The 24,541-nt window shown below is 41.6% G+C and overlaps 2 protein-coding genes across 4 annotated transcripts in view; one reads left to right on the forward strand and one right to left on the reverse strand.

The window, feature by feature from the left end:
- znf395b (zinc finger protein 395b) overlaps nt 1–12,935 on the forward strand; it is a 16,868-nt gene extending 3,933 nt beyond the window's left edge. For 2 of the 3 annotated variants that reach the window (XM_054618540.1, XM_054618541.1), the window contains 9 exons: nt 1,664–1,801; nt 2,348–2,538; nt 2,633–2,745; nt 4,044–4,243; nt 4,405–4,505; nt 5,006–5,378; nt 8,945–9,040; nt 9,207–9,313; nt 10,792–12,935. In XM_054618540.1, coding sequence (XP_054474515.1) covers nt 1,721–1,801; nt 2,348–2,538; nt 2,633–2,745; nt 4,044–4,243; nt 4,405–4,505; nt 5,006–5,378; nt 8,945–9,040; nt 9,207–9,313; nt 10,792–10,903 — 1,374 coding nt within the window. In that variant the 5' untranslated portion in view covers nt 1,664–1,720 and the 3' untranslated portion in view covers nt 10,904–12,935. The remainder of the gene's footprint in view (nt 1–1,663; nt 1,802–2,347; nt 2,539–2,632; nt 2,746–4,043; nt 4,244–4,404; nt 4,506–5,005; nt 5,379–8,944; nt 9,041–9,206; nt 9,314–10,791) is intronic. The other variant, XM_054618542.1, reaches the window with a different exon arrangement.
- Nucleotides 12,936–15,142: 2,207 nt separating this feature from the next.
- On the reverse strand, nt 15,143–22,091 carry pnocb (prepronociceptin b). Its single transcript, XM_054618991.1, has 2 exons — nt 21,954–22,091; nt 15,143–15,802 (listed from the first exon to the last, which is right to left on the reverse strand). The coding sequence occupies exons 1-2, from the start codon at nt 22,089–22,091 to the stop codon at nt 15,143–15,145; spliced, it is 798 nt and encodes a 265-aa protein (XP_054474966.1).
- Between the last annotated feature and the right edge of the window lie 2,450 nt (nt 22,092–24,541).

Here is a 24,541-nt window from a genome sequence, read left to right on the forward strand (position 1 = left end):
CATTTAGCAGACGCTTTTATCCAAAGCGACTTACAGTCAGTAGTATGTTACATATCATTCACCCATTCACACACTGATGACAGGCTACCATCAAGGTGCCACCATCAGACTCTAACTAACATTCATCATCCAGTCCACACCGATGGCAAGCCTTCAGGAGCAACTTGGGGTTAAGTGTCTTGCCCAAGGACACATCGACTGCCAAAGCCGGGTATCGAACCACCGACCCTCTGATTGGAGAACTACCTTGCTCTCATCATAATATTCATATTAACAACTAATGCTATTAGTATGTGTAAAAATGAAAACAAACAGATGATGATGGCAATTATCAACAAAACAATCATTATTATTATTATTATTAGAAGTATTTTTAGTATTATGAATTATTATTATCTGTTAGTAGCAAGTCTGCAAAGGCTCAGTTCAGAGTTCAAAGCAACATCTGAAAATTGTTTGCTTTATATTATATTCAACAGTATAAAACAAAAAAAAAAAGCCTTACATCTGAGGGAAGAAAATGGTTTGGCATCCTTGCCACTGATCAAATAATTACTTTTTCATTTATTAATTTGCTGTAACATGAGCTGGTATGTGTTTTATGACTTCAACCAATTACCTTTGCATGTGATTTGAAACATGGGGTTTCATTATGAATCGGCTGGTCAGACTCTTCAGAAAACCCCAGTCATTGAGTTGGATAGCCTAAAGTTGACACAGTACTCAAAGCATAGTAAATCATGGATGGTGAATGCTGCAGAAATCACTGTTTAGAGCCATTCCACCATTTCATCAGCATTATTCCCACCTGCCCTGAATGCAGCATTAACCCCATTCTACCTCTATGGGCGTCAGGTCAAAGTGGATGCACACAAAGGTCAGATCTTGCTGGGAACCCATTATCAGGCTAATACTTTATCAGAATAGACAACAAAACTACAGCAAGATGTTGGTCCGCCCACAAATCTGTGCTCACTTCAAATTCTTGCAATCATTTTCAAATCCCCTGTGGTGTTTTTGCTCTGCACTGTCAGGCAGATAGATCCAAGATGGAATGAGTCCTACTCACAGTTTAGATCAATTTATTTATTCAGCAGAGAAGGCCTAACGTTTATCATTTGGTGCCGCTGTTCACTCTGAGCATGACCTTCCTGTTTGGAAATAATCTTTAACCTTTCTCGCTTAATGCTTTTAAGAGGGAGGGTGTTTAAATATTACATCAACGGTGAATATAAAGATGATTTAAACACACAGTTTAAAGAGGGCACTTTTTACACATGATCTTCAGTTTACTAACCAGGAGGAGTCGTCAGGGTTATCTGTTACTTGTGTTTGAGACAAACTGGCGGTGTGGGCTTCGAAAAAGTGGACATTTAGGAGGCAGAGAGGTTCGAAGGAAAGATGCTCTTGAGTTGCATGGTGGGAAATGTAGGATTGAGTGTTTTGAAGCTAGATATATATACCTCTACTGAGCATACTTTTTCAAATCTGTCTTTAGTACCCTAACAAAATAGAAGTGCAATACTGTCTTGCCGGAGAACCCCTTTAATAAGCATTTTAATGCATATTGCATTGCTGTGGAATTTTTTTCCAATGCAGTCATGTATTTTAGACTGGTTCAAATCTCATCTCGTCCCTGGTGTCTCTGGTGTCTCGTCTGCAGGGAGGTGTGACACCGTGCTGAGTCCCCCTCATTGTGTGCAGCAGCACCGTGGCAGCTATGGGACCCGAGGACAGAGCCGGATCAGGACCAGGCGGGACGGCAGTCTGCCCAGCAGGGCCCGGCAAGCAGCGGACTCTGGTGAGTGGACGGGGAGAGAGGGACAAGAGAGACTCCCAATACAAGTCAACGCAGACCATGAATGTGTTTTTGTTGCGTCAATCATCCAACCATCTTATCTATTCATTCATTTACATTTTTGGATAAATACATGTAAATATAGCGGTCACCAGGAGGCAATATGTTGGTTATTATTTGATGATAGGAGGAGGAAGGGAAAGAAAAAGGAAGAGTGTCACCATATGTATGATCATTTCCTGCTCCTGCGTTGTGCGTAATGCACTGCCTGGTCAGAAGCTGGCACCCACATCCTTTTCCCACTGTCATACTGGGAGGTTGTGCTTGCTGCATGCAGGACGCCACAGATGGACAGGAAACATTCCATTAACTGCTTTATTCATGGTCAACAGAGAGACTTGTGTAAACTGCTTGACCCAAATAAGGCAGAGTCTGGGTTACTCAATGTCCATTTCCATTCATTTACCGACTGGGAGTGTAGCGTTGGAACAAAAACTGCTTTAGATATTAATTAAGATTTTAACTTTATTTCATTACCTATCACTAAAGGTGTGCACACAGAGGTTTGTGCAGGCCGAGAAAGCGTTCGTGGAGAACCAGCATCACAAGAACACGACATCAGTCCATCTGCAGCAGAGGGAGGCAGAGCGAGGCTGGACCCATCCGGCTGCTCCCTTGCAAACCGCGGCACCCACGATGCACCTCAGCAACGGGTCAGCGACCAGAGAGGCCCCGTACTGGTGAGGGATATGGGGGACAGTGTGTGTGATGGGCTGGACCTCGTCACACAAGAGAGTCTAAAGGAGATTTTTTTTGTGTGTGTGCTGCGTCTAGTTTCCGCAGCCCGGAGTCAGTGGAGATGGACGAGATCATGGCGGCCATGGTTCTGACCAGTCTGTCCTGCAGCCCGGTAGTCCAGAGCCCTCCACAGACAGATCCAGGACCAGGTCTGTATCACCTCATACCGACACACAGCCTCACCAGTGTCTCTACTGTTTACACTTTCTGGGGCTTATAAGTTGTCACTGATGACTTTATTAGTGATAAACAAAACATGTATTAATGTTTTATAAATCATTTATAAGCCATGGTCAAGAAAACCTTTGAGTTGCCAGGTTGGTTGTCTTTTCTATTTAATAAAAATGCAGTTCTAAATGTTATAAAGTCATTAATAAAGGGATTTAATTACCATGTCTGTAGTTGTGTGAACCAAAAAAACGCCTTATTAATGTCTTATGATTGATCTATAACAAAGACAGTAGTACAGCTTATAAAGCCTTTGTAAAAGGTGCCTTATTATTAGTTATAACCTTGCTTTCAGAATGCAGTAGTAGACTGAAAGCCTTGCAAAAGCCTGATTCAGTATAGAAGTTCTGTTGGCAAAGCAATATTTCAAAATAAGCAGTAAGTAACAAAAGCTATAGGTAACATAAAGAAAAAAGTATATAACATAAAATAATAATTGTGAAGCTGCTTCATGCAGTAAAACAAACAGTTGGGCCAAAGCAAATATAAACTTACTATATAAACTATTTTATTTTTACTTTCTCTATATGCGTCCGTAGATTTCTCCCAGATTCATCAAAAGTTACTACTTGAAATACTAAAAAAAATTCTTAAAGTAAGTTATCAACTTGGGAAGTTCAATGGTGATATCTAGTAGTTCATTTTGTCTTATTCACCTGTTGTGTCCCTTGAACAATGCATGTTTTAAGTTTTCCTAATATTAGCCACCATAAGCTGCCGGTCATACCAGACCAAGAAACAACTAAAACCACTGATTGGATTGAATTGAGCAAGGTGTGATTTATCGCTTATGAATTTTAAAGTTGAAAACTTTTGCAGTAAGAATTGCTTGTGAAAATCCTGCTTTACTACAAGATCAAAAAACAGACATGCATGACTGATATAGTGGCTACTACTGGTTCTACTTTCCCTTTAAAACATTAATTACAGTAAGAAAAGTCAAAAAAAGATTACTTGCTATTCAAGATTTTTTTGGCAAGGGGAAAAACAAAACAGCAGTAAACATGAAACAGAGCCTTTAGGTAGTAAAGAGGACCTGAAACAACGGGACAACACACAGTGTGAGACACCTGCTGTCTTCTGTAGAATGGGCAGAGTGGAAAGCAGCAGAGAGCGGTCCCTAATGCACAGTCTCTATTTCAGTCATAAAGGAGCAGAGAACATCTGACAAGGCTTGGTTGACTAGGTTGTTTCTGAAAACCGACTTCCTGCTTTCCAGCCGGCTCGTCTTCCACAGCCGACATGGAGTGTGGCGGCGGCGAGCTCTCTGACAGCGGCAGCAGCGGCTACTGGAGCTGGGACCACGGCAACGTGAGTCCCGCCCCCTCGCCGTCCGTCGCTGAGATGGACAGCAGCCCTGATGAAGGCCTGCAGATGGAGCTGGAGCAGGGGGAGGAGCTCAATGCCAAAAAGCCAAAGGTACACAGCTGTATATGTTGATCAGAGGCCTCTAGAATCAGCAAAGGAAGATTGTGATGGAACACTGACACTGTTTTCTCTCTCTACTTTGTGTCTCTCTGTGCATTTCTCTTGATTTCCTGTCCCTGTACCTCACCTGTGCTGCGTTCTCTCTCTCTCAGAGCTCCTTCAGAGGTGTGTATAAGTGTCTGTGGCCCAGCTGTGGCAAGGTGCTCACGTCTTCAGTTGGAATAAAAAGACATATCCGTGTGCTGCATCTGGGGTGAGTTGGATTTACCAGATTACAATCAGTTGTGTCCCTATTAAAGATGGACATGGCTTGGAATGTTTCAAATACCGGTGCTGCTACAATAACTGAGTTCAGGTTTAGATATTAAAATGATTGGGGACTGTAGAAAAATAATATTGTGTATTGATTTTGCAGAGGGGGCTTAACCTTATGTTCCTCTTAAAAAAAATGATTGCCCAGGGTAGTTAAAGAGTACCTGCACACGTAAACGTGTTTTTAGCCGGGGAGGATAGCAGACCGCCGCTCTGGAAACAGAGGGTTACTTTTTTTTTTTTTTTTTTCATCACTATCACTTAAATGTAGTTTTAATTTCAAGATTTTCGTCTGTCGTTTTAAGAATATAAAGGAATTATCCAGGTGTATCTATTATTATAGAGGTAGGAATATCCCTGTTGGAGTAAAGGTCCGAACCAACCACTCACACTTTTTACCCTCCGTGTCCGCTGGTCTGTCCCTCCGTCTGCCACACACAGCAGTGGGTCAGATCAGTCCCAGAGAGAAGAGGACTTCTACTACACCAAGATCTCCTGTGAGACCCTGGACGCCAGCTCCGTTCCAGCTTCAGTTCCAGCTTCAGCTCCAGTTTCAGCTCCAGCTTCAGCTCCAGCTCCATCTCTGTCTCCGGCTCCGGCTCCAGCACCTTCCGAACAGGCACTGGGCCAGGCCTCGTCCTCCCATCTCAGTTGGGCCTCCTGCGGTTCCCCTCCTCCCTCTGGGCTCCAGATCCCCCCAGCTCACAGACCCAGATCCAACTCCAGCTCCGGGCCCGGCCCGAGCAGGCCGAGTCCGCTCAGCCAGTCGGCCCCCAGCAGCTTCTGGCAGATCCACTCAGAGCATCTCTATCAGGTGGGTGCAGCCGTGTTGCTCTCTTGGTCTCTGGGGAGTGTTCGGCCTGCTGACTGTGATGGCTGTCATGTAATGGCAGGAACAGTGGGTGCAAAAGGGAAATAAATAAGTTATTCTTGAGCCAATGAGTCCTCTTGACTGACCACAATCATTTTGAAATTACAGTATTTCTTGAAAAAAGGTCAGCAAATAAAATATAAATACCAACAATATATCAAAAGAGGTCCACTTTGTTAAAAAGCACAATACCAAATTTAAGGATTACAACTACAGCCCATGGTTTTTAACAATAATTTTGAATACTAATAGTGTTTTTGACATTTAAATAAAGAAATAATTTGTTCATTAAACTTTTTTTTTCTTGAAGAGTGGTAACAAGTTAGCCTAGCTTATCATAAAGACTCTGTCCAAAGGTTACAAAAGTCATCTACCAGCTCTAAACTCTAAAAGCTGGAGTCATGTTGTCACCATGAGAATGCAATTCAACGGCGATCGGTCAGCTGCACAGGAAAGAGTCCCACGCATAATAACCCACATAACACCACAACATGTGATTCCTTTCACTTCCGTTTTTGTGCAAATATAACTTGTTAAACAGTGAGCTTTAGAGGTGCTGGTAGGTGGATGTAGTTTCAGGAAATTGTTACAACAGTCTTAATTTCCTTTCTTTGAAACAGATCATTAAGTGGGTTCTTTTTCCCAGAATTACAAAATATTATATTAAGATATGCTAAACATCGTCACATCTAGCTTATAACATATGACAGAGGTTCCCTCCAGACCACAGCTGATAAATATCTTTTTGAACATCACTTTCCTTTTCATATGACTGAGCAGATGATTGATTAGTGCAGTGTAGGAGCTTAACCAGCCGAAAATAATGTAATTAGTCCCAATTTGAATCAGGACTTTTGTAATGCTTTGTTAATGTCTAAAAGCTGTTTGCAGGCTGAAATGTATTCTGAGAAGACACTCAATCCATCTAACATGAGAGATTCTTCTAGGTCATATTGAGTGTTCGGCACAAAGTACCTGTTTTCACATTGGCATTTAAGATCCTTATTTTCAATAAATAATTGTTTACTTCCCAGTGTTCTTTGCAAGCGAGCAGAGGCTGGTTAGATCTGAGAGCGACGAAAGGAGACAGCACAGCTCTTGTTAGCATGAATTATTAAATGTCAGACGTGGAGGCAGCGTGCGAATGCAGGAATTTATGCTCCGAAACATCGCAGTTTCCTGTCGTCCAAATTCAGTTATCTTTTCCATGTATATAGTATCTGATTTCATGTGTTTTTATTTATCGTTTTTAATCCTTAATGTTTTTCTGTAAATGAAATATGCCAGTATGGACAACCATGTGCCGTCCCCTTTGTTTACCTTTTTTTTTTCTTACGTCTACTAAGTATCTCAAAGGACATTCTCTCAATTTTAACAGAGTTTCTGTGCAGCAGTTTTTCATGTCACGTGTTTGTGGTGTTGTTTCATAGGTCCTTCTTCCCCAGCAACCCCCCCAATGCAGATACCCCCTCTAACGAGCCAATGAGCTACAACTTTGTTTATGCATCACAAAGCAGCACATTTCACTGGTGACCTGCATTTACCCTGCACCACGGAGGCTGTAAATGGATGCTTTGTGACAGTGAGAGAGTAAGCGTTCTCCCCCTCCAAAGAGTCTAGACTCTCACCAGACTGTAAAAGACAGAAAAACACAACATGGAATCTCCCAGTGTAGTTATGTACAGCGGTTAGGACCCAATGAACATGTGTGCCCACTAAGGACTTATTCGATATGCATACTTTTTGAACAATGTCCCTTTTTTGCATGTTCTACTATATGATACAGATGTAAAACTCTGTTCATTCTTTGGACCACATTTGTCTTTAACTTTCTCAGGGATGTGGGAATCCTGATTAAGCATGAGTGTGGGTTGAATTGTGGGTCAGGGCTGCTGATGGGGCAGCGTTTGTTTGCGTGGGTGTCATGGCTGCTGGAGGCTTGTGGTTTGAAATGCCTGACCCCGGCGGTTGAACTCACACTGGCATATTTTAATTTTTTCTGATCCAGGCAACCGCATTAATCCAGTGGATACTCACTATAATCTGGTCATTTTGTGCGGATATTAGTGCAATTTCAGCAAATATTCTCACTTTACGCTGTGGGATGGGGTGCTAGGAAGGCAGCAGCATGGGTAAATGAGAGTCGTTGCACAGGAAGGAGCAATAGGACAGAGGTAATGGAAAACAAGTTCACAGGAAAAGACCATTTAATGTGTGACATTTTGGATGCTGTTTGTTACAGCAACTGGGTAGAAAAGCCATGAATTGATTCGTTATTACAATTTGGAAATGACGTCTGCAAACAGCTGGCAAAGCGCAAGCAAACACAACTCAATAAAGCATCAAAGTCAAACCAACAGAGGAAAAGAGGTGTTATATTAGTGACTGACTAATTTGGGAAGTGAGAACAGGTGAGCAGGAGGTGAAGCTGGTGCAGGACTAATGAGGGACAGGATTAACTGATCAGGGTTCAGGGGATCAGACAATCAAATAGGAAGAAAGACTATAAGAAAAACCCCAGGACCATGACAAAGTAACAAATTTGTGTGTTGGAGTTTCTTGAACCCAACAGGGAACCGGTGTAAAGTATAATATAATAAGTATAATTGGGGCATCTGCTGGCTGTGTTAATAAGTCATATTAACTGATTATAGGTTGTTTCTGCTGCCACTAAGTGGCCAGATTATCATTGAACATGTTTTTTGTCCAGTACCAAAAATGTAACTTCCTTACTTTTACTATGGAAAATATATCAGCCAGTTTATGGTCCTACAGATATACTCTTAGATTTATTTTGAACTCATCCAGGTGGGTGTTCCACCGACAACCCCTTTACAATTTAAGTCGAGGCCAGTGCTACAGAGAACCTGTTACAATTTAAAGGGTTCATCTTGAACCCATCCAAGCCGGTTCTACAGAGAACCCTTTACAATTCAAGGGGTTCATCTTGAACCCATCGAGGCCAGTTACAGAGAACCCTTTACAATTTAAGGGGTTCATCTTGAACCCATCCAGGGGGACAGAGAACCTCTTCATATTCTACGGTTTTATCTTGAACCCATTCAGGAGGTTCTACAGAGAATCCTTTATAATTAAAGGGTTGTATCTTAGACCCATACAGGGGGTTCTACAGAGAACCCTTTATGATTTAAGGTTGTCAGCTTAAACCTATCCAGGGGGTTCTATCTAGAACACATTTATATTCAAAGGGTTTGATCTAGAACCCTAAAACAATCAACAAGCATGGTTCCCAATAACAGTTTTTGGGTGGGTGTGGGCTGGATTTTAGTCGTTCCCTTTGGAAAAAAACGTGCTTTCAACCATCCTTAAAGAACTCTTTCTTCCAAAAAGGGTTCTATGGAGGAAAATGATAATGAATGTAACCCTTAGTCTTACAAAGTACCCTTAAAAACCCTTCTGAAGAAATGGTTCTGGGTCAAACAGCAAGACGTTTTTGGAACCTTTATTTTTAAGATGAATCATGTGTTCTTCTCTTCTACTCCATCCAGGCCTGTAGCCCCGTCCAGGTATCTGTGGCCCCAAGAAGCCCCGGCGTCCAGGGCTGGACCCCCTCCACCTCCGTCTCTGGCCACAGTAACACTCCGGTGGGTCTTTTGTCCTGTTATGTCTTCATATGTGTCTGTTTGTTTACCTGCCTGACAGCTTGTCTATCATTAAGGCTCTCTCACCATTTAACATTAGAACATTTTCTGCCTCTTTCATGACTTATTCTCCATTCCGTACTTTATCTGTGGTTGTGTATCTCTGTAGGTTGTCAAACCTCGCTTTCGGTCTGTCAGTGTCGGGGAACAGTGGCTCCAACAGAACCGGCTGCAGCCAATAAGTGTGTCTCCCTCCCGCACTCACTGCTCCTTCAGGTGAGGTTTTCTTCCTGTTCAATGTCTTGACTTCTACTTTTTAACAACTATTAAAATTAAAAAACAGCAAAGAGTCATATGTTAGTGGCTCCATGAGGATGAACTTAGTTAGGCACATCACTGCTTTGAGGTAAAGGCTAACATACTGATGTTTAGCAGGTAATGTTTACGTCACATTGCGTTATTTTTTGCCTCCAGAGTTTTCCGCCTAGACCCGCCCTACTGTGCTGTGATTGGCTAGTACTGGCTAGTAATACTGTGCTATGATTTAGTAGATTATTTGGCAATAGCAATGTGCTTTGCTATGATGTGACAAGAGCTTGGATAAGAGTCTTTGGTGTGGATGAAGCTGTTAAACTTCCCTCAATTAGCGGCAGGATTGTTAGCTAGCTAAATTTACAAATCCCACCATGCTCTCATGCTACACTGGTTATGGAAAATGACCCGAACAAAGTTGTCATTCATCTGGTGATGGCAAAGAGCTTTCCTACGCTGTGACAAAAATTTGTGGATGAATCGTTCAAGAATATTGTCTCATTTAGCAGTTGGCTAGTAATCTAGCTAGCTATTTTGCTAATCCCACTTTCATGGTACACTGATTAGAGAAAAAAACTCTAATCTAACCTAACCTACTAGGCAACAAACCTAGTAGGTTAGGTTCAAGAAAAGATCATGGATTGGGTTAAAATGAACCCTTTCTGGCATAAAGCCCTGAAGGCAAAATGCTCCTTTTGGCAAAATTAGCTGGACAGTCTAGGCAACGGGTACTAGCCAATCACAGCACATTAGTAATAGCCGATGGGAACACGCTTAGGGGAAAAAATAATGCTGTCACATTTTAGTTCCGAGTGAAAGAATGCTAATGTTTGTTCAGCTGATAGGGATGTCATTAGTTTTGCTTGTATAATAAAGTTTTGTCAAAGTTAAAGGATTAGGAAGTTATTATTATTATTATTATTATTAGTAGTAGTAGTAGTAGTAGTAGTAGTAGTAGTAGTAATATCATTATTATGATTGGAAAAAGCCAATCATATTTTGCTGAGCTGCATCGCAGCATTAATCATTTTTATAATATTTCAGAAAAAGGTAGCACTTTTGTGTTCCTTCCCTGATTGAACCAGAAAACAAGAGCAACTTAAATGTATTTACTGACAACAATGGAAATTCATTAAATGTTTGGTTTTGTCTGACTAATGCTAAAAAAACCTAATCTAATCTATATTGATCTAGGTGCTCACATCCTCTGTCCACTATCTTTCCTCTCCAGGTTGTCATTTTATCACCCCCTTTGCTGCTGTCAAATCACATTTCCATCACATGGATTCAATCTTCTCTTTATTTGTTATCAGTCTCTTTTCTCTTAGTCTCATATTGGATACAAATTGATCACATCAAGCTTGCATCTCTGCACCCACTCCTTTTCCTTTGCCCTCTCACATCACCTCTCATCCACATGATTTGTGTCTCTGTATCTGCAGGAAGGGTCGCGGGGAGGCCAAAAAGTGCCGCAAAGTGTATGGAGTGGAGCGCAAGGATCAGTGGTGCACCGCCTGTCGCTGGAAAAAGGCCTGCCAGCGCTTCCCTGACTAAAGACTGCTGCGTGATAGAGAGGGAGAGAGAGAGGGAGTGTGAAAGACACGAGGACGTGGATGGATGGATGAGTGATAAAAAAAGAGACTTTTATCAAAAAGAGGATATAAATCAGGGCCTGAGAGCCATCAAGAAAAGCAACACTTCTGTTTTTAACTTTCAGGCTACATCCACACTAATACGTTTTTATCTAAAAAACATTAACTTGTGCTAGGTTTTACGCTTGGCCTCCACGCTACTCTGACGTTATCAACTCACTAAAAATGAAGAATGTTTAAACAAAACCACGTTCACTTCCTTATGGGGTCTAATCAGTTACAACATCTCATCCCTGACTTGTCTTGCCCCATCACAAGACAAGTCACGGTGCTTAATTTGTAAATCTCTGTCTTTTTTCTTCTGTCATGTGGAGTGTTGCAATGGTGGGAAAATGGAATTTGGGTCGAAAATAGTATTTACAACTACGTACAATTATTTTGAGTTCTGTCTGTCTGTCTGGATCACCTTCACTCAGTTTCAGTACTGTGGACAGCGCCGCACCAACTTCTTCACCCCCCTAATTTAGCCGTACTCATTACACCATTCACAGCACAAAACACTTGCTTAGCTTTAATCATATTATCATTTTTCGACTTTTATAGCGCAGAGTTACAGGATCTGTGCAAATAGGTATCGACACACAGGCAGTAAAAAAACCTGTGAGGTCCCGGATCCTGTTCCTGCCAAGATCCGGCACAAGTTAAGCCCTGAACTTGACCTATTTCCAGATAAAAAAAATGAACAACACGTGCTTGGCAACGACTCTGTTTGATCTATGTTTTCTACCAACTTGACCGCCTTGTATTTATAATTAGTGGTGTCATCTAGTGGTGAGGTTGCAGATTGCAACGAAATTAAACTTTCCCCTTGTGCCAAGCGTCTGGAACTATGGTGGCCATAGCAATGTGAAAAAATGAACGGACCTATCTAGAGCCATAGTTTGGTTTGTCCATTACTGTAGAAACATGGCGGACTCTGTGAAAAAGACACATTATTTTCGGGTGATTACACACTAAAGAAAACATACTTATTAACGTTATCTTTTTTTCTGCCAATGGATCCAAGCAAAGAAATCTCTGGTCTTACTTTTCGCCATCGCTGTTCTTCAAACCGCAGAGTAGACAGTCTTCTTCCTGTTTACACTGGGACCCACACACACAGCGTACATGAAACTTTGTGTGATATTTGTTTTCAGGTGTGTTAGTATGTTCGGAGCTCACATCTAGAAAAGGTGCTGAAACGCTGGTGTGCACGGAGGTATTAGTGTGGATGTAGCCTCAACCTTTTCCTTTCCTAAAGAAATGCAAATGGACTTTTCTGTATCTTTGTAACTTGATCCTGAAAACTGAAGTCTGCGATGGTGCTAACTGTTGACTGACTTTGACCATGTGATGTGCTAAGCCTACAATACTCCCGTACTTTATCCAAAGGTTCATATTACTGTCCTTGTAGCTCCACTGTATTAGACTGCTACTTGGCTGTTTTCTTTATTCCAATCCTCTCTTCCAGTGGTTAAACAGTGGTTATGATGTACATTATATTGTGTGCTCTGAGTTACGTACAAGTATTTTATACCTTTTTTTTTTATCGTCTCGTTCCGCCCTTTTATTGGGCAGATTCTATTTTCTTTTTTTTTTAATTCATGTTTTTTGGCACTTTGTTGGAACATAAACTCACAAGAATAAGCTATATTTGGTTCGACTCAACCAAGTTCCTATTTCCTTCCTGCCCGCGTGTTGGCATACGACCAGTGTTAATGGTTTTTAAGCTATGGAGTCATGGCAGTGGGACTAGCATTAGGGAAATGAGTTTGTCATAGCAATAAACAAAAAAAAAAAAAGAGTAAATATATTGTCAAACACAAATTAAAAAGCACTGAGAATTTGAAAAGTGTTCAGTACTGCTTTTTTTCCTTCTGCATGACAGTCCACAAAAGAAATAGCAAACTGTTTTATTGTAGTTTTCTCTATACACATTTTGTATGAAGACTCAGAACAATGGTATAATGTAAGAAATGTAGTCTGAAATGTACACTGTATTCACAAATTTCATTTAATGCACACATGCACGTGCACAGTCACACTGCAATCACCCACGCACTCATACGCATACATTATTACACCTTGTAATCAAACACTTATAAACACTGAAACACTATTAAGATGTAAAAGAATGTATGTGACCTGCTAGTGTAGGAAAATGTGTTGATGGGCAAAAATGACAAAATTAACATAATTTCACCCAAGCAGAAATGTGTTATTCTGTATAATTATGACCACAGCTGACATGCACTTTTCACTACAATCGACCCTTCGCCAAGCTTTGCCCCCTGCTGCTGTTACCACAGAACCCACACTGCCACTAACTGCACTCCCTGAAGAAATACATGTTTCTAGTTTTTTGAAAAACAAAAGAGAGATGCAGACAAACGGGGTCTATTATATGTTTTTGAAGGATCTATCCAGGCTGTCAAACCGATTCAGCAGTGAACACAGGTTAAAAAGATAGAAACTGAAGCTAAAGCTACAGATCACAGTCAAAATGAAGGAATAAAACTGTTCCTGTAAAGCCGGGTAGGACTTCATTAAAGAGCTTTAGCAGCATCATGTGTATACATTCAGTATACCTTCTGTAGCTAGCCTAGCATAATAGTGCTAATGCTAGTTAATGCTAATGTTAGGCTCCACAGGGTTTTGTGTAGAAACGTTTTTGTATCGCCCGGGTAGCAAGCATCACTATAACACAACGTTTTAACCAGTACTAGCTCCATATCCATTTAACCAGCCAGAACAACATGAACAACATTTAAAAATCGCGCTCCTCTATGATTTGCCAGTCTGCATTTGAGGGCAGGACTTTGTGAAGGGTCAATTCTCTTCTACTAAGAGTTTTGCTCTTCTTTTTTTTTTCTTGAGACCATGGAAGGGGAGCGTTGTAGCTTTTATTTTCAGTGAATGGGGGGGTCCAAAGAAAATATTAATAACTGGAGGCTTTGCATTTATAAAAAGGGAACTATAAGGTTTAGCCCCCATCCCCACAAAAATATTGTTTGTACAGTCCCTTAGATGATCAGCAAATATACTGACACTACTAATACTGGGAGAATAAAGGAATTATAGACTTAAGTTTTCTCTATATTTCAGGAGTTTTCTGATCAGTATCAGCCAAAGTGTTTCTTTATGTTTAACATCTAGTGTGTTATAATCATATTATATAAAATCATGTTAGTTATGATTTCACTGTAATTGCAAAAAAAAATCCTAAGAGTTCCATGAATATTACACGGCAGTCAGTATCCAATGGGCAACATGTGTGTTCTACAAACACTAGAGGACAGTATTGTTCCACTGAGAGGAGCCCAAGTGAGCCTGCCAACCTGCTGCTTCCTGGAGAGAAAGTCAACACTTGTAGGGTTTACATTGATAGCCCCATACTAAATGGGCAAAATAAGAATACAAAAGAAAGGAAAAATAAATGATTTTGGTCAAAACTCAGAAGGAAGCAATGGGGACAATGCTTTTTTTTAATAGCAGAGAACCAGAGTTTTGGTTCTCTTTGGTTCGCATCGATTTCCCTAACTCTCAGTTTAAAGAAAATTCACATCTATTGTGTTTATTTAATTAAGTTCCTTAAGCAGAAAATTATCTTATATCAGTAATTAACAGTTAGTGCTTTAGTACTGTCCAACCATCTGACTGAACCATCTGAAAATGTAATAATAATAATAATAATAGTACTAATAATAATAGTTTGTGTTTTGTTTCGTACCAAAATGCCTTTTTAAAAGGGGAAACCTATGTAGCAACAAATATGTCCATTACATGAGGGCCGGACATTAGTCACAGCTCTCATATCACATAGTGCAAATAACGCATCCATCCACACATGCATGAAAGTGCATTTTAAATGTCACGCCCTCAGGTCTCACCTCTGGTGAAGTTTTCCAATCTCATTTGGCCCCTTTCTTACACCGACACACAAAAATATATATTCGATTGCACTTCTCTAAATCTTTTATTTCACAGAATGGTATGAGCTTGATTAGAAGGACATCACGGTCAAAAACTTTCCTTGTTACTTATAGACACAAAGAGAGATGCGGTGAGATGGTGGAGTCTGTTCTTCTGGTGACTGCTGTGTGAGCTGCTGAAAACATGATTGGTTGAGGTAACTGGGGTGGCGAGAGCAAACGGATATAGATTACAGTTGGTTTTGCCTCCAAACCCGAGTTACAGGTGCGTTGTTGAACCTGCCGCTGCGGCTGCTCCTCCTCATGCCCAGGTACTGCCTGAGCAGCTGGTTCACCCGCTTCTGACTGTTCCACTTGCGGGCAGATTTCCGAACGCCTATGAACCCGCCGTAGCGCTTCTGTAGGGGCCTCATGGGTGAGCTGATGAGCTTCCTGTATCCGTGGCGCCCCCTCTGGAAGCCGCCAAAGCGCTTTGACAAGGTGACGGCCTCCGAACCCTCGTCCTCGCTAAGCCCTTCCCGCTGGCTGTTGCTCCCCGCGTTCCTCTCCTCCCTCGGCTTCCTCTCTCTGTCTGCCAGACTCAGATCGGGGCCCCGCAGGCCCTCCCCCTCCTCAGAGGATTCCAGCAGCGATGAGTCATACTGGACACTGCGCTGCTCAAAGGGTGCCTCGTCCCGCTCCCCCTCCGCGTAGTCCTCTGCGGCAGCCGACTGCAGCAGCTCACTGTCAGAGTTCAGTTCGAGAGAGGTCAGCTCCAGCTCCTCTCCCGTCCTCTTGAACAGAGCGCCCCCCTCAGAGAATGCGGGATGGCGCGACAGCTTCACGGCACGTTGACACACCTCCCATGTGAGGGAAGAGGAGACGTGACCCTCACACTCCAGCAAACACACCTGCAGAGGGAGAGGAGAGAGGCACGTGTTAAGGTATTTCATTTAAGAATTCTCTCTAATTTATTAATCCAGAGAATGAGCAAAAATTCTGAATGTTCAAATGTTTCTAGCCCTGTCATCTGTGGATAGTTTGAAGTGGCAACCAGTTCTAAGACCAGAGAAGCGATTGAAGACCTAATACGTAGATTTAGCTGCTCTTTAGTTCGCCCGCTGAGCCACTTAGTGCTTCATTTAAGAGTATTGGTGCTTTCTCGGTATGGACACACAATCAAAAAAGACAGTCACACATAATTTGAATGGTTAAATCCCCAGCAGCAACATGAGGGCCTAACGAAACACACGGTGGCCATGGCAAATATAAATATGAATTTGTATTTCTTAGAAGCATAAATCCATCACAGGATCCCCAAAAGACTCATGATACACGAGATTGGACGCAGAAAGACTTGATCTTGATTATATTTCTTGTTATTTATACTTATCAAGATACTGCATAACAGACCATGTGGCATTGTAGCCTATTATAGTTCCTTGTCAACATTAGATACTTAAAGCTCGATAATCTGTTTTTTTTGTGGCCAGATGGGTGCAAAACTCCACAACAAGCTGAATATAACACACATTTGAAATAGTACACCCTTATAAAACCATACTTATAGCAAGTTTGTTAGCTTTTTCACACACCTAGCAGACATGTAGCAACATTAGCATCAATTTGGAGTTTCGGATACCTGATGAATATAGGTGTGTAGTGTAATGTAATGTGTGCTCTTCTTTTAGCTTTTTTTTGGTCTCTTTAGCTGCTAAATTATTCCACCAATGCCTCTCTTCCACTGCATGGTTCGGCTCCACTCAACTCAGCTCATGTTTGGTACCAGGTACTTTTCTCTAGTGTGTTTTCCACTGCAGATAGTACCTTCTCAGTGTAAGTGGGATTCTACGATTGCTGACCTTCAAACTGCAGTGAAATCATCTTCAACGTGGCACTTGCTGGATCCTTTCATCTGCAACCAGACATTGGACCTTCTGCACTTTGTCACTTGTACGGCATGTTGTACGTAGTGTACGTTGTAGACTAAAGTGTACGCAGTGTGCATAGTTTTGTGGGAATTTTTTTTTCAAACCTGGGTTGCTAGTATCAGTTCAGCTCGAAGACCAGGTACCAGGTAAAAACCACAACTTTTTCTAATGGAAACCCAAAAAGGAACTGTTCCAAGTGATTGGCGTCAAGCCATGCCGTACCATGATACCAAAACAAGAACCAGGTACCATGTAAAATAACCAACTTTTTGTGATGGAAACCCAAAAAGGAATGGTTCCAAGAGAGTTTAGTCGAGCCGGACTGCACTGCCATACCATGCAGCGGCATTACGGATTATGTTCAATATCTAGTCGCTAACTTTATTTGCTGTTCAGTGCGGCGAAGGTTTGACAGAACCTACGGCTAGAAGTGGGGCTGATGAGAGCCGAGGGACTGAACCAAAAGTTGAGGGGACAGAAAACCCAAACAATTAGTTCAAAGTTGCTAAAATGTTGCTAGGAGTCAATCAGGACGGATAGGTGGGGTTTAAGGGGTTTAACAGAGTTGCACACTGTTGTTCAGGATGCCAAAACGTTGTTCAACGTCGTTCATGTTTATGAACATATTGTCCAAGGTCAGCATATAATTTATGGCAGGCAGTTACTTTTTTTGAAGTGAACTTTCTTTCTTTTGAAAAGTGTCACTACTTTGCCGCAGGCCACAACCAGACACACAATCAGAGAGAGCAGTCTCTGGACCTGGGTGGCCTATGTGTCGCAGGACTTAATGGGCGTGTAATATATGGCAAGTCATTTTGTAAATGTGACATCTAGTACTGCAAAAATGATTGACAGCACATAATTGCAAGAAATTACAAATTGGTTTGAAGGACAGCAGGTAAATTATGTCCATTTTTTTTCAGGTCAGCTCTTCAACTTCTGCTAATGATATATTTGCTCTTAAAATGACATATATGGTATTTTTGTATAGAATGGACTTCATCAGAGCAAAACCGCTGACTCTCTGCAGGTTTAATGACCTTCCTGTCTTATTATCGTCACACCTGTCAGTTGGGCTTCATGCCTGAACACTCATGGTACTATACCAGTGTGGAGGTAAGGACATTTGAAGAACATTTGGAGTTTGTCTAATCGGTGATCTTATCAATAATTTTTTTTTTAGTTCATTGTCTTTTGGTCAAAAACACTTTAACCTGCCGAATCACTTAAAGTATGACTAAATTAATCATTATGCTCTTAAATGTAGAAAAAAACCACAATAAATTACTTTCTCTTCAGAAATAGTAAACCGGCTACAGCTAATGCATACATATCTCTACTTACTCCGTTTACTTGAACTTCCTTGCCCTCCGAGTTAAATTTCCGTTTGAGGTAAGACGCAAATCCCATTTACTCGTCAAATCTTCCACAAATTAGATAAATTGCATTGTTATCGAAAAACCTGCTCACATCAAAGGACTGGGGGAAAAGGGAGTTCCGCTGTGAATCTATCAGCGGAAATTAATTAACCATCGTAAATGAAATGAGCACACCAGGGGATTCTCCACGTCAGATCAATGGAGCAATCTAGAAGAGTTTATGAGTGAGAGGAGATGTGTGTGTGTGTGTGTGTGTGTGTGTGTACGCAGTGATATATTAATATACTTGTGAGGGACAAAGAATGAAAAGGCTGTGAGAATCCTCCACGGTGAGGATGCTTCAAAGGGTTTATTTTCTCAGGAGAGTATAGTTCAGGGCTGGTACTTAAAAATAATGTCAAGGTTAGACTCCTCACATCAAGTCGGAATGGAGACCTTTGTCACACATTCTCCCATCCGTCAAATAAAGTCATTAAAACACAAAACGAATCAGGACCGGGCTGTTGCTGTGTTGAGGTGAAGAAACTCCTCACTTTATATGGCAGTATCTAGGGAGTGGATAGAACAGCAGGAGTAAGGGTCACCCTTGAATACTAACTGGCCACCCTATGGTGCCATTCAGGAGTCTGTTGACATGAATGGATGAGAGCCATGTTAACGCTGCAACCACCAATCCACCTCGTAACCTCAACCAAACATCTGAGATCTTTTAATGACACAAAAAAAATAGTGCCCTCTGTGAGGGGAGTAAGGGTGTGGAGGTTTTGGTGCTGGATTGGCTTGTAGTATGTCTGACTTTCATGCAAGAGACTTAGGTTTGCCTCGAATTACACACTTAAAATTAGTGTTTGCCTTAACAGCCTCTACAACAATCCTTCCCTAACCTTAACCAACCATACTTTGGTTCCCATCCCCATTGATATTGTAGAAAGCCGGAACTCTCAAAATGTTGGCATTGGACTGTAGTCCCGCCACCCCATATGAAGGGCAGATGAGATGGTTTGGCATCAGAAAACTTTAAAACGGGATGTTATATAACCTGGGATTTAAACTTCTCAGCCTCATCTAACTAGAACGTACCACCTGCCCAGATACGCAAGTATAGGGTGGACTATCCAAGCCAGATTGACACAGAATAATGAACATCGCATTAATAAAAGATCTCTAGGTTTCTAATGACATCTTAATCGATCTATGATCTATGATCTATGATCTATGTCATTCACTGCAGAACGACCTTACCTATCTTCCTTCATCTTAACAGTGCCCTACCTCTCCCTGCTAAGAGGACATGATCAGGCAAACCTGTTAACCGGGTTGACTTCAGGCATCAATATCAGGGTCAGAAAAAGTGACGCCAATGCTGGAGTGCCCTAAAACCTAGACTACTACAGTCAAAAAAAACAATATGGCAACGACCAAAACCAAGATTGTGATGACAAAAAAACAAAGGCTACAGCCAAAATCCCAAACTCAAGGCTTTAAAACAACTGTCCACAAACCAATCGTTTGCTGCACGGTGACTACGTCCACTTCTTATATACAGTCCATGGCTGAATATTGTGTGGGTCCCAAAATCCCATGTTTAACAAAACCAGACCTATTCTTCGGTACATACTATTTATCAGGTTAAATCATCGTCTATTATATTGGTCTATTGTTCATTCTGTACATTAATGATCTTGTTAGATGCTTGACTATCTCGTTGCAATGGTACATACTGTGTGCAAAGACAGTTAAGTTGAATCTGGAGTGACGAACAGTATTGTGTAATCAAATTGCCTCTACAGAAAGTAAGAAAATGAATACATATACAAAGAAAATATGCAGAAGCTGCTCAGAATTATTTAAATAATAGCTGTAGAACAGATGATTAGCACAAATGTACACAAAGGCTGGCATTTACCTTTAGCATTGCCCAATGAGTGAAGTCAGTGGAAAGGATGATGCTATAAAATGTTCTGTGTGTGTGTGCGTGTGTGTATATGTCTGGGTGCATGTGTGGATGTGTTCACAAGTGTGTAGGTGTCTACACATAATAAATCAATGGACCTGACATTATAATACACACACCGGCAGCTTCACACACACTCTCGCAGTCTGGAGGGGGAAACAATGGAATTGCTCAGTGGATTCCATCTGTGGCTCAATGGGAAAGCGGCAAACACAATGAGGAGCTGATAAAATGTGTCAGTCACCGATGTAAGGCTGGGCTGATGATACTGAGCAGCAGTCAATTACAGAGTTCTATTACAACTCCCAAAAAGGTCCCAGCTGTCTTTCTCTGCATCATTATCAGCTAAATTAGCCGTCCTACAGCTATTCATGAACGCCCACAGACTATTTTTACCCGCTGCGTCTCACACCGTTTGGAAATGAGATTGTGTGCTGTAGGTTTCGGTTTCAAGTTCGGAGAGAGCAATCGCACTCTTTCAGTGCAGAGGCTGGTATCTTCATGTTGGTCACGATGCATTGCACAAGTGCCGTAGATACTTACACGTGCAAATAATCCTCCTTTCACTATGAGACAGAAATAATACTTTAAATAATAATTTTGTCTTGTTGAAATGTAAATGGCAACTGTTGTGTAGCTAAAAACAATATGGTTTGTATTTGTTTTGTTTTAGCTCGACCCCCTTGAGCCCTGAGGGTTTCATCACTGATCACAGCAAGACCTCCCTGAGAATTAAGCTAACTGACTTTGGGGATCCCCTGACCTTTCCTCTAGCGTCACAGTGAGGTTTGGTTTTCTTTTCCCTCCACAAAATCAAGTCCTGACCTACGCCATTATTGCAAAAGCGTAGCGCCCATCCTATGGTTCCCCCTCAGGTAAACACTGTTAGCACGTTTGATGCAGTTTGCCCTCTTAGCACTGTTAGCTTCTAGTCGCCAGCTAAGCCATTAGCGTGGTGAGAGCTGTGTGGAGGCAATAGATGTGCTCCTAATCCCATATATTGCACCTCTAAAAAAAAATTATTTTCAATTTTCAATGTTAGCATTTTGCTTAAAGCACCACTGTGCCTATACAGCCTCACAGTGCTGCTGGCACGGCTGGGCAATCAGACCGCCTTTAACAAAGGCAGCTCTCTCATTCATTTAAATGAAAGCGGTTCATTCAAATTTTCCTAACAGTATGGAACAAATTATTTATTTACATTCTAGTGGAAAGATATTCCCTTTATTATGTATTATTTCTTATATTCTTTTATTTGTATTTTCTTCTTTTATTTTAGTTTTACTCCTCCTGTCCAGTTCAAAAGTTTACAACCTGAAAATATTTTTCAAAGGATTTGTTGAGAGGCTTTTTGGCTCTAATGGACAGAAAATGTTTACCTGTTACAATTTCTAGCACTTTGACCATCATGACAACCCAAAATAAAATTGAACAAATTAATACTTAAGAGACTGCTTTGAAAAATGTAACTTAATTGCACAAGAAAACCTACCCTCATTCTACCCTCAAATGTACTCCTTAATACACAGGCCAACAAAGTGCACAAAGTAAGAAGCTCTTATCAAGGCTGAAAATAACTCAGACAAACACAAACACACCTCCATCAGGGTGACACTTTACCCACACTGGCAAACACACTACAAAGCGGATGCTCTGATCAATGGTGACTCACGACGACGAACAATGACACACACACACACACACACACACACACACACACACACACACACACACACACACACACACACACACACACACACACACACACACACACACACACACACACACACACACTCACCATGGTGTTGAAGGCTTGCTGCAGCTGCTGTTGCTGCAGGAGCACACCGCAGGCCACACATTCCCCCTGGCAGTCGCCGCGTCCAGGGGTGAAGAGACTCGCCAGCAGCACCACCAGGTACCACAGAGGAATCTTCATCGCTCAGCACAGCTAGACGGGCAAGGAGTCCAGCAGGTATGAGGGAAGAGTCTAAAACAAAAGGGTCACCAGCTGGAGAATCTGGAAGATAAAGCCTTTTGGGATGTGGGTCCAGCCTACAGGGAGAAAGCAGACAGAGTGCCAGGAGCATTGCATCAATTCCGGTTTATAGGAGTTTATCAGCTAGATTTGGGCAATCAGTCAAAGCGTTGGTGGTGGGAGCCAACACTAGGGGATGGACAATGTGGGTGGGATGGAGAGACAGAATACAACCTGAGGCAATAAATGAGAAAATTGGTATTTTCCAGTGGACAGGAAGCAAGCCACTACAGGCTGCAGCGTTGTATCACTGATGGAAATCAGACAGCAGAAATGAGCAGATCTGTGCTTGAAGACATCATGGACACCACGGGTCATGCCCTGTATCAACAAAAGCAGCTTGGTGTAGGGGCTTCAAAGCTGCAAACCAGGTGCATGGCGTTTGGTGCTTGACATCCACTCCCTGACCCCCATCTATCCTGTCACTCACCGCTGTATCATCCCATAACACAGAGATAACAAAGAATCAACAGCCACTCAGAACATAACAGATTGCCTCTGCCCATAGACTGCTGCCTCACCAGAAACATATGGCCTCTGCATGTTCAGGTTCAGCTGCACCAAATCAGTCCGAACCCTTTATGGTTGTAGATGAAAGCTTCGGAACACAAAAAGGTTCTCGGTAGAAACCCATGAGTTGGTTCTAGATGCAACCCTTTGTATATATACACAAGTTATTGGTGGAACCCTGTGGTTGGATTCTAGCACGGTTGTCTGTAGAACTATTAATAGGGGGTTCTGGGTAGAACATTTCACAGCTGGTTCTAACCCTTTATGTTGGTTTCAAATTCAAACCCTCTGAAATAATTCCAGGTGGTTCTACCAGGAACCAAAACTGGTTCTCCTATGAGGAGGAAGTCCAAGAATCCTTTATGGGTCTGGTTAGCACCTTTATTTCTAAGTGTGTACAGGGCACCTTAAAACCTGCATTACATAACTTTTTGGCCACTTGGGGGCAGTCGAAATAAGCTATAAACACAACGCTGATATATTATCATCTATTAAGTTGCTATGGCTAACTTGTTAGCAAACAGTTGGAAATCCAACCCGTCTAACACACATATAAAGAGGAAAAAAACTTCCGGATGACCCACACAAGCACCCATCGGGTCAAATGGAAAATAATTTTCACAGGCTTGATGAAGACAGGAACATGTGATAAAAGTCACAGGTAGTACCAACCCAGTCCCACAGCGGAGACCTCAGATTGATGAGAGTGAATGGAAATCTTTAACAAAACACAGAGTGGGTGTCGTAATGACGGGAAGACTGATGTAAAAATAAGTAAATAGGTAAAAACTAGCACACCGTGACCATTTTCACTGTACCACATCACCACTCGTATTCAATAGCATATGAAACAGGTCATGTGTGACCCCGACTCATTTCGAAATATAGAAATGCTTTTATGGGAAATCTTTAGAGGGACCTGTTTATTTGCCTTGCAGAGATGTTTGGTGCAATGATCATAGCCTGCTCACTAAGCCCATTTGATATTGTTATGTTCTCTCTTAAGTGGCCCCTACTAAGTGAGTTGAACAAATGAGTATACCAGTGATGGTGTAGGCCCTGGATACACTCTCGCTTTACAAAGATGTGGCTCTCACACATTAATAATATTCTACCGGAGTGTATTAATATGAGCCCCTTTGTCAACATTACTATTAATGAAAAGTCCTGCAATGTCTGTCAGAAGCTTTTTATAATTAGACAAAGGATGTCAATTTTTTTGCCTCCACACATTCAGCGGCTCATATTAGAATATTGGGATTTAGGCTTTTTGCTAAACAATTTGGGGACAACATCTGATCATCTATGGTGCAACAGCACATTATCACTAGCTTTTGATTTCATTTTACAAAAGAGCATTCCATTATTTTCTAACATTAGTTTCTTTATGTTTTTACATTAGTTTCAAGGATGATTTGATGAAAACACATGACATGCATTAGGCAAAAACTTTCAAACCTACTTTGAGCGTAATTCTTCTAAAGCTATGTGTCGAAGCGATGTATCTAGTTTATCCAATTTTGAAGTGATTTGTTTCAAAATTTCCATAACGAGTGAAGTTGCATTTATTCCTTCATTTCTATTAGCCCGCAGATTTGTTTACCGTAGATTCACGTAGCAGCATCTCACTTTTGATGAACAGGTATAGCAATTTACGTCTTTCTAAAGGCTCAGGGAATGAGTTACCAAGACACCGTCTGCTGTCATCCCTCTTTTGAATGGAAGTCATGATTTTTAGGGAGAAAGAATTGACAACGACTTTAACTGTTAATGAGCTACTTTGTCATCGATCTGCAGCATTGCGATGTTTAAAGTGGGTAGTGAGCGGGTTGTAGTGATTT

The sequence above is a fragment of the Anoplopoma fimbria genome, chromosome 18 (genome assembly GCF_027596085.1).
Source record: "Anoplopoma fimbria isolate UVic2021 breed Golden Eagle Sablefish chromosome 18, Afim_UVic_2022, whole genome shotgun sequence".
NCBI lineage: Eukaryota > Metazoa > Chordata > Actinopteri > Perciformes > Anoplopomatidae > Anoplopoma > Anoplopoma fimbria.